This window comes from Adiantum capillus-veneris, chromosome 20, assembly GCF_014529385.1.
Source record: "Adiantum capillus-veneris isolate H3 chromosome 20, ASM1452938v2, whole genome shotgun sequence".
Lineage (NCBI taxonomy): Eukaryota > Viridiplantae > Streptophyta > Polypodiopsida > Polypodiales > Pteridaceae > Adiantum > Adiantum capillus-veneris.
In genome coordinates, this window is record NC_140950.1 from 36498942 (window position 1) to 36509936 (window position 10995).

The window sequence follows — 10995 nt, forward strand, 5'->3', positions numbered from 1 at the left end:
CAGGTGCAATCACTAGATGAGGGCATACCTGATGACATATATGGGAAGCCATATAATGTAGACATGGTTGACATCAACCAGGGTATCTATGAGTACAGGAACATGCAAGTTGCCGAGGATGTTGGAAAGCCTGTGTTCAAAGTTCCTGAGCTATGCCAAGGTAGCTTGCAAAACCAAGCTAAAGAGGGTTTGAATCATCAGGGTATACCAAATGCAGTATATGAGTTGGATATACAATTTATAAGCTTTCTGGCCAAATGAATGCAAGTTAATAGATGCCAGGTTACTGTGTATGCCTTTTGATGCAATAGGAACCAGTGAGGGTTATGAGGTAAAGAAGATACTTCTGATACCTTTTGATCCAGGTGGAATCCAAAGCCAAGATAAGAGCCCTAAAAGATACGACAATTGGTCAATTACTGGGCTGATTTTGGGGATGTTGAAAGTTTATGCAGGGTTGTTTGAGGTGGATGCCTTTATTGGCAGCTCCCTTGTTGATATGTTTGTTAAGTGTGGTCCACTTTTGCATGCATGGAAAGTGTTTTTCAGTATTCAGATTCAAAATGTGGCTCAACGGAATGCACTCATAGTTGTATTTGTGAAGTGTGGTCATGGTGGGAACGCATTTCAGATTTTCAAGAAAATGCCTATGAGGGGCATCTCTTCAAATGTTGTAACCTTCACTTATGTTCTGAAAGCTTCTGGCAGCATCAAAATGCTAGAACAGGGACATGAAGTTCATGATTATGTATTGAAATTTGATTTACTCGATCATGATATGATTGTGGGCACTACTCTGGTGGATATGTACACCAACTCACTTGAAGAAGCACAAAAAGTCTTTAACAGGATTGGAGATCAAAATGTGGTATCATGGACTGATTTGATTGGAGGATATGCAAAGCTTGGGCAGTGTAAGGAGGCTTGCCTGGGAGGCCTTACTTGTGGTCTCGTGAAGGTGGAGATCTTCTCAGTCCCATTGCGAGAGCTCCCTACCTGCCTCCACATTATCTCATGGAGTCGTGGACACTTGGACTCCCCTCACATCCACGCTGATGGAGAGCAAACAAATGAGTTCAAAATGTGATGCCGTATAAACTCAAATGTGTAGCGTACAATGGACCAAAATAATGGATGCAAAACTGGAAAAAAAAAAGGCACTCTTTCCAACTTCAGGTTTTTCTGTTGCCAACAGAGCCTATTTGTGATGAGCATCCTTTGCTCCAAAGAGGGTAACAAGGCAGGATGGTGACTGCAGATGATGGGAAAGATGACTACAAAGCATCTCTGTGCAGTAGTAATCACTTGAATATAGATGCTTCTGCTTTCATAACCTCATTAAGGGCTTGCGCCAACAAGAAAGATCTATACATGGGCATCAGGCTACATGCGGACGTCATAAAAAGAGGCTTGCTTGAAGCAAGCTCCTCCGTAGCTAACTCCCTTGTCAGTATGTATGCAAAATGTGCTGCTCTAGTATAAGCTCAACATATTCTTCAGGAACTTCCCGTTCGGACTACCGTTTCCTGGTCTGCGTTAATTGAGGGGATATGCACACCATGGCCAAGGTGAGGAAGCATTGAATTTTCTTGATCTCATGCAATGTGGGGCTCTCTTCCCAAATGCTGTAACTTTTGCTTGCATCTTGAGAGCATGTGGTAGTGTAGGAGCCTCAGTGAAGGGTCGAGCAATCCACGCTTAGATTGTGGAAAGCGGTTTTAGCAGACAGTATTCTTGTCACTGCATTGTTAGATATGCACAGTAAATGTGGCATGCTCGGAAGAGCACTAGAAGTGTTTGAGGAAATGCTAGTTCAAGATATAGTAGCCTGGGATGGGCTGATTGCAGGGTACGCTCAACTTGGAAATGATGAGTAAGCCATTAAGTTACTTTCAACAGAGGGCATTCCACTGATGCATTGACACTTGCTTGCTGTTTGAAAGCTTGTGTCAATATTTGAGCTGCTTGTAAGTACAGGAATAGAAGAAGGTTTCTCGTCGTCTCCTTTGGGAACCCGCCTGAATGTATATGCAATTGGAATGTGCTCAGTCTTGATGAAAAGAGAAATAGATCAAACGGTCGACAATTTTCTGAGATGCAATTCAAATCTATGGCAAATTTCACAGAGTTAATGATCCTGTTTGTGGAATCATATGATACTCATAAATGCATGGTTGTAAAAGGGTAGAACTGCCATTTTTGCTTTGGGTAGCTTTTGGTGCAATGAGGCTATCTTTGGGTGCCTGAATGGTGCTCTCAGAACTAATACTGGATACACCAGTGGCTCTTAAGCCAATCCAGAGTAACGTAACATTTTGTGACCAGGCAAAAGCTGTAGAGATTAAATTCAGGCCCGATCTGATTACATATGAGCAACTACTAGATGTATTTTGGTCAAGTCATGATCCTACGCAAATAGGGATTTTTGGGTAAAAGCCTCGTGTTAAGTAGCATTATTAATATGTATGCTACTTGTGGTATGCTTGACAAAGGATATCGAGTGTTTGAGCAACTTCCTTTTTTGAGATGTCCTTTCATGGAACATTTTGATTTTGAAGTATGCTGACCTTGGATATGGTGAAGAGGATCTGAAATTTGATGAGCAGATGCAAGACCATGGTGTTTTTCTAGATGTTTTGAGTTCATGAACCTTTGCACAGGCATCAAAGAAACAAAGGCTGAGGATAGTGAGAATGCTTGATCCGACGCGGTTGGCACATACCGGAGGATGTGCAGGTTCAGAGGGGGTGGATGTCATGCTGTGGCACGTCTATGCCGAGAAAGCATGCTCAGTGACTAACTCAAACGGTTTTAGATACATGGGCAACTGCCAGTGTCATGGGTTTGGATGCATGTCCTTACATATGCAATAACATTTGCTTATGTGCTTAATTTAGGCAGTTACCAAGGTCTACCAGAAGTGGGCCAAACACTTTTTGTGGATATCGGCACTGCTGACTATGGTGTGGCTCCGAGAATAGAGTGCTACACTTAAAATGTTAATCAGTCTTAGCGTATGAAAAGATTATTGTAAGGCAGTAAGATTGATCTAGGATATGCCATCTTTTGAATATTCCACAATTGGGTATATCCACTTTGGTGCTTATCATAAAAAGAGCAGATGTCAATGTGGGAAGATGGGACCTTTGAACGGGCAATATAGCCTAATCACCACCTCCTCCCTCGCCTAAATCACCTCCTCCACCATCGCCGAAATCTCCTCCTCCTCCTCCTTCGCCATCAAACAAAAAACCGCCACCTCCTCCTCCTTCAACCTCACAAAAGGAGTTTATACCTCCTACGAAAGCAATCGGATACCACAAATTCTGCCAGGCTGTTGTTGGTTTTGATTACAGGCAAACTTTAAAGGAATTAGAAAGACAGTTCCAGTGCCAGCACGTTGTGCTGAGAGAAAAGGAAAAGTAGGTACAGGAGGCCCAACAAAAGCAAGCATCTGGGCAAGAGGAGTTAGAGAGCCTGAGGGCACAACTGGAGCTCACGACGAGGGAAAGAGACATTGAGCGACAACAGGCTTAGTCTCTGATCAGAGATTTGGTGGACGTCAGGACAGATTTGACCACCAAAGAAAAAGAATGCCAAGAATTGACGGCAAGAGTACAGAAAGCAACGGAGCAGCTTGCTTACAAAAGCGCAAGGTTTCAGAGAGTTAACAATTCATACAACACTGTCAAAAGTACTCTGACAACCTTGATGGCAAACCAGGAACCTACTGGAGCATTGGTCTCCACATCAGACAATGCCACAGCAGTGAAAAAAATAGTGGCACTGAAACCAGAGCTAGAGCAAGAAAAGCTTCAAAGACAGCTGCTCTTATCAGGAATGATGGCCCAGACAGTGGCAAATGAGCAAAAGATAAAAGAATTGGAACAGCAACTCGCACAAGCAAGCACTGAATTAGAGACTCAGAAGCAGATCGGTGACAAACTGCTAAAGGAAAAACAACAAATCAGAGCAGACAAAGCCCAGAGTCAACCGCAATTGCTGCCCAGACAACAAGTGCTTGATTTTCCTGAAACATCACACCAAGGGGAACAAGAGCAAGAATTTGCAGAGCCAAATATGGATACTAGAGATGAGCTCACTGAGAGCATTAAGGACATGCCAAAGGGACTAGCAAAGGATTACATGCTCTATGAAAAGAAGATAATGGAGTCAGTAGCCCTGGCCTACTTACAGCCAGAAGAGCAGGTGGAAGGGTTTGGCCATGAGTACCTACCACTTCCTCTGATATTCCATGAAGCAATTCTGTGGAAGGAAAAGATGCGGCCAACCCTATCACGAAACAAAGATGGGGGTTACGAAGGCATTGCACTGACAACGGAATAAGCCAAGATACTTGTCAACGACCACCCAAAGTGGAGGCAGAAGTGGTTGGACAGACGGCCACAGGATGTAACTAACTACCACAATGATCCTCAACATATACAAATAGATCCTACTTTCTGCCCAGTCCCTTGAAGATGCACATGGAGGGATTTTTCCACATGGAAAGGCTCTAGGCAGCAAAAGCTGAACTACCTAGTCTTGACAGCGTAGCAGCCTCCTACAGTAGCCTACCTGGTCAACAAATTGAATTCGACAGTCACCTTGCTGCGGGATGTCCCCGACGTGGCTTGTCAAATGCTAGGAAAGATAGTCTGGATGATCATCACCTGCATCCAGGTGTTTAAAGACACTGAACGCGACGATCATCCGTGGAATCTGTTCTTGGAAGGGCACAGAGGGATCTGCTGGAATCTCCAAGATTTGCCGCCACGACACATTTTGATGGCAATGTACTCCAGGCTAATGTACCTACCTTCACACTACTTGCAAACATTCGAAGAGGCCTTTGTCACAAGGTTCTTTGAAATCGACTCAAGGATCTTCCATCCTATGGCGAAGGAACTCAAGGCACAGTACGTAGCATACCAACACACATTAAGTGAAAATCCTTTCAGACAGCATAAAGAAGCCTTGGAATCTGTCCTTCGAACAAGAAGCTTTTCAGCAACACTTGCTTCATTGGAGCCACATCAACGGCCAAAGCACTGAACATGCACGAGGGCGTGCAAGGATAAGGAAGGGGGGAGTGTTTGGCGGACAAAGCGACAAGCGGCCGTTTACAGAGAAGGGTCATATTTTTATGAGAAACCTTTGTAAAATTATTTTGTAAGAGAGCATCTCTAAGCCGAGAACTTGTCAAAGGATTTATGATTATTCTTCTAGGAGCATTTGTATATTAGAGAGCCAGTTAGAAGTTTAGGAGCTTTTGGCTGGACAAGCCATTTGTAAAGACCTAAACTATAAAGGTCATTTTTTGTAAGTTTAAACATTATCTTTTTGATGAGAAACTGAGAAGACAGCGTACATTTGAGAGCTCCTTCTTACTCCAACTTGTAATCTTTGCCATTGTGGCTACGGTAATCCAAATCCTGATTCGTTTATTGCATTGTGTTCCTCTTACTTTGCTCTTTCATTCAAGCGTAATCATTCAAGATTTGGTGTAGGTTTTTAACTACGAGTTTGAGACCTTAAATCACTGTTTTGAGTGTCTATATGCGTATTTTATGATGTTTTGACCTTAGGAGAGGCTTTAGGGACTCTAAAACGACCCATTAGAATCACCTGTTTGCTGTTTTTGCTGACTTTGGGACGAACAATCACGATCTTCGTACCTCCCCAGAATGCTGTGACAGTGATAGGATACAATCTTGATATTCCCCTGTAGCTTACCTTCAAGTTTTGTGCGATTCCGAATAGATTTGCATGGTAAACGGGCGTGACGACTGTAGAGCTGTGTAGAAGGACATAGTCAGATTACTTGGCGATAGTGCGTTTGATTTGCTTGTAGAGTTAGTAGATGCATCTCATTGAGTTCACTTCAATCCTACGAGTTCACTTCATTAGGATTGACACCCTAGTGAGTTTCCATGCCTCATCCTGTTCGCTTCCCTTGTATTGATAAATATGTTGATGCTTGAGAGCTATGCTATGGACGTCCGTCGCAGCGACCCACAAACATGGTTGATCTCTATGCATGCAAGCATAAAAGGAGGAATCATGATGAGGAATATAGCAATCGGCTTCAAAACTGGGTGCTCTTTTTGGTGTCATAATTTTCAGCCATACATAATGTTTGAGCTTGTCATCTTTCACAATTGATACAAAATCTTCCAATCCTTTCTTAACCATACATGCTAGCCCTCCTTGCCCTCTTGATTGCTTGAGATTATTTGACCACATCAATGAATGTACATTGTAATCCTCCAACCCATTGATCCTTTGTGTATCATACTCCCAAGTTTCAACAAGAAGTACAACATCGGCTTTGCTTGTTATTTCGTCAATGCAAACGCCCGCATTCCATGGATATCCATTAGAATTCCAAACGCATATTTTCAATTGTAACTCGGTCTCATAGGTCACGCATCCCTATTTTCTTGAGGGACTTGCCTCCTCCTTGGGGCACATTTTATTTGTAAGATATCTCCTTGTTTTTCTTATTGTTTTCCTCATATGCCTTGCAACACATATTTTGTTGCTTAATAGTGTGATCTTCACATACAATACATTTTGTATCCCTCAAATAGATCCAACTATTATCAAGGATAATCTTTTTTTTGGTCTCATCCTGCATGGTGCATACAATTGGCCACTCTCCCGAGCGAGGAGCTCCTTGCTTACCCGCTCTATGTGCTCCATAGACCATAACTCCGGACATGTCAAAGTGCGTTTTGAAGAAATATTTGATAACAATGGCAAGAGAAGGAGGTGTCTCTAACTTCTCTTTGAAAATTCCACGAATAAAAATGTTCTTAGAACGTCGCTCCCGTTCCTTCAACTCCTCCGCATCCACATTCTCAACATTCTTTGTTGAAACAATAGCTTGCATGAGTACGGAATTAGGAACCACATTGTTACCACATACATCAGTCGAAGACTTGTTTGTGCATACATTTTTCATGTCGCATATATCCCAACTCATTGTGTGAAATTTCTCCTCTTTCAATACATGGTCATGCTCTACTTTGCTCATGCGCTCCTTCCTTCAAAGTATTCAAGTCCACAAGAGAGCATTTACATTCCTTGACTTCCTCTTCAAGTTGCATCAAACATGGTGTTTGCATCTCAAGTGTCCTCTTGAGATTCTCATTCTCAACCACAAGTACCCTTAGTGTTCCATTGTCCATTGCAAGTGCATGTAAGTCTTCACCTTGTTTGTTTACAATCTCTTGCAACGATACCAAGTATGCCATGACCATGGTTTTCAATGTCGTTGGTTGGGTGGTTATGTTTCTATCTCCACACTTAGGAAATTTTGGATCATTTTCCACAATTTTTGTAGACCTTGTTGAAGAAGAATAACCCTTGCGAGTGCCGAAAGACATTGTATGTAAAATAAGAGATGAAAGTCAACTTGTGTTCGCTTCAAAAATGATGCTACAGAAACACCTTACATAACTTTGATTTTTTTTGTCTTTACATCAAGGCATGGAGTGCGTCGTGATTTCAGTCACTTGAGTGTATCTTGAGTTAGATGCGAGTTTTTTGTTGATTTATAAGAGATTGACAACCTCTTGTAGCCTCTATGCACTAGTCGAGTCAGCTTCGTCCCATGGATTGACAATTGATTCGTGGTTCTTGCTACATCTGCAGATAGGAGTGAGGTTAGACACCCATCCCACACCCCACAAAGTACAGAGTGTTTTAATAATCAACGTTTCATCTGCAAGACTCAAGTAATCGTTGAAGTTTACATTGGTGAATTTTCATAGACACATACATTTTTTGTCACACCACTGCATGGCATAGATATGATTTTGGAGATGCCTTTGTGACATGATTTTAACCCACCAATTAACTAAAAAATATGCACATTGACTCTCACCCATGAAAAAGAAATCTTCTCTATCCAAGAAACCCTTGAACATTCAAAAAAATCTAGTTCTTTCTTACACTCAAGCCAAAAGAGCCATTAGAAAGCAAGAGAAAACATACCTAGTGCTTGTAAATCAACTCTTTTTTAAAGCTAAAACTCCACATCACTCTTCACACGACATCTCTTGCATACTCAGGCACTAACACCTTGTATGGTCTATGAGAAACTAGTTGAGCTCCTAGAATAAGCTCTATTGCATGATCAACTTCACGCTTGGGTGGTAGTTGTGAAAGTTCTTTAGGAAATACATCATCAAATTGTGTTAGCCACTCGGGTTCAGATGTATCTGGATTTTTCTATGTAGGGTTAAGCTTTACTGCATAAATCATCTCATTATTTCTATAACTCTTCATCAGTTTGGTGAAATTCACTAGTTAAAGTTTAGGTTGTCCCCGCTTCCCTGTAATTGTAACCTTGGATTTATGCTCATTTTCAACAGTCAAAGAAGAATTTTTGCAATGTATCTAAGAATTGTTGGACTTAAGCCAATCCATTCCTAGAATTCCATCATATACTCCTATGGGTAAGGCTCTAAAGTGAGTTGAAGTGTTGTGACCATAAAAAATAAATAAATCAAGTTACCCACTGGAGTAGAAGAATTAGCCTTCCTACCCATTTTTCTAATTCCATTGTGAGGTATGTATCACGGTGTTCAGGTAGAACAAGGATTCTAATGCATCTAGGAGAGATGAGAGAATGCGTACTCCCAAAATCAACCAAGAAGGTATAATGCTTACCTTGATATTTTGTTGGGGTTTAAATTACTCAAAATCGTTCAGCTTATCTTGATATTTTATTGGGGTTTAAATTATTGAAAATTATTCATTCACTCCTTGATGTTCGATTACCAACATGAACCTATGCATTAGCTAGAGTCATACTATGAATACTTATTGACTTTTGACAATGAGAATGACTTAAAAAGTCAAAGTGACATGATTTGTGTCAAGGTTACATAATCATTTGAAGACTAGACTTTAGAGTCTACGGCTTATAAACTTTGCAAATGTCCTTGATGCGGGTAAACCCATTGAACTAAAGTTATCTAATAGTGGGAAGCAAAAGCCAGAACCTGATTTTGTCTATGAAATCAAAAGACCTCGTCTTGAAGATGAGCAAAGATCTAGAAACTCAAAGGAAAGGAGGGAGAATTTAATGTATATGAAGGCCAAGAGAGATCATTTATGCTATACTTGTCTTGATCCTGATGATCAGTTTTGAGAGATTTTTCGTTCATAACTCAAGCTTTGTAGGGTTTCTAGATAATTACCAACCCAAAAACCTCCATCCAAACCAGAATTTTAGAAATTTTAGACCTAGACCACTTGTAGCTCAACAAAACTTCAACCAATAGAACTTCAATTAAAATCAAAGACCTCTTGAAAACCAGGGGAATTTAAGACCAAGAAACCCACCTTTTGTGAGGAATGGACCACCAAACAACAATAACAAAAACATCAACAATGGGAATAACGTCAACCATCAACCTCGTCTAGGAGGACGAGGGAATCAATCACCTCAAGGGAGAGCTCAAGCCAACATAGCTCAAGGTGCTCCCTTGAGTACAATCAAGAAACTCATTCATACGGTTGGAATGATATACTCTATTCTCAGAATTCTTTTTTAATTGAGTTTTTAGATAATCACAAGTTGTTGCATTAGAGTCAGAATTTTTCTAAGTAAAATGGTCTCTCCACCAACAATTGGCCATCTTTTCCAATTGTAACTTGGCAATAATAGTCTTGCTCTAGAGATGAATGAGCCAAATCAAAGTAATCATCCATACGCTCAATCCAATCTTCAAGAACTTTGCTTACATCTTTTCCTTCTCCGCTAAAGCTCCTAGGTTGAGACTTGCAGAGCATAACATTGATGTCTCTATCAACGATTGTTGATTGTTGTGTAATTGACACATTGGTATTTGCAACGACTGTATTTCCTCTCAGAGGCATGGTGACTTACTACATCACATCAACCAAGATCGCTCTTAGTACATGTATTATATCCTATTCTTCTCTAAGTCTCTTATAGTCAAATAAAGTTGACAAATGAGAATAAGAAAACAGAGTGATCATGAAAGAAGAATAATGAATGAATTGAATCATTTCTACATCGTAAAAATTTCTTGGTTCAAATTTTACACTATGTCTGAAAAGTCTTCAATAATTTCTAATAATCCTAACATAATATACTCTATAATAACCACTGTAACATCCTTCAACTACTAGATCATAGTTATCCCATTCTAAAAGTATGGTTGGTGGGTTATACCAATAGTTCTTCACAATTTTTGGGTTAAACATCTCTTTGGTGGCATACGAGTCATACCACTCCTACATGATTGAACGTTTTCATATGTACTCCCATATTGCTATGAACCATCAGATTCATAAACTTGACGTAGTCATCAAAATAAGTGAAATCCTTTGGAAACTTATATGGTGTCTCCCATCCATCATTGATTTTTATGTTTGCACAATCTACTAATCATTGGGGGTCTATTGTAGGCATTGTACAAGATCTTTACATTCTGTGGGTTGTGAATTGTGGGCTTTCCAAATAGGTCAAAAAAACATTTCCAGGGAACTAGACTAAATGAATGTGTGTCATTGGATAAACACTTTTGATCTTACACATTAAACATGAAAATATTAAAGCATCCCGATGTCATTACTAAGGGAAATATATTCTTAGCTAGCCACATTTCCTTCATTGGTCTTAAGTTAAGTTCATGGGGTATTTATGTACAACAATCGGTTAGTAACAATGATCTCCTTCCCTAACTTAGATTACATCAAAAAATAATTCTCTATCTCGTAGAGGCTCAAAATCAAGTAGAGCATCATCCAACAACTGCATAAGGTCATCGTCAGTTGCATCTAAACAAACTTGCTCATGCATGAATCTAGATTGATTGGTATTCTTAGCATCTGTATTTGAGAATCCTTCCAAATCTTTGTCCAATAAGCACATAAGATCTAGGTCCACCACTTTAGAAGGGTCCTCCATCTTGCACATCTCACGTTGCTGTAAACTAAGATTTCTTCATATGA

The 10995-nt window shown here is 40.3% G+C and overlaps 1 protein-coding gene across 1 annotated transcript; it reads left to right on the plus strand.

Moving 5' to 3' along the window:
- The first annotated feature begins 284 nt into the window (after positions 1-284).
- Positions 285-3104, plus strand: LOC147432366 (pentatricopeptide repeat-containing protein At3g28660-like). Its single transcript, XM_086492342.1, has one exon. It carries the CDS (start codon positions 293-295, stop codon positions 1085-1087), a length of 795 nt encoding a protein of 264 aa, XP_086348468.1. The 5' UTR covers positions 285-292; the 3' UTR covers positions 1088-3104.
- Positions 3105-10995: the final 7891 nt, after the last annotated feature.

What these genes read in the sequence shown, in the direction of transcription:
- LOC147432366 (XM_086492342.1), top strand. Translation starts at nt 293, where the DNA reads ATGCCTTTTGATGCAATAGGAACCAGTGAGGGTTATGAGGTAAAGAAG.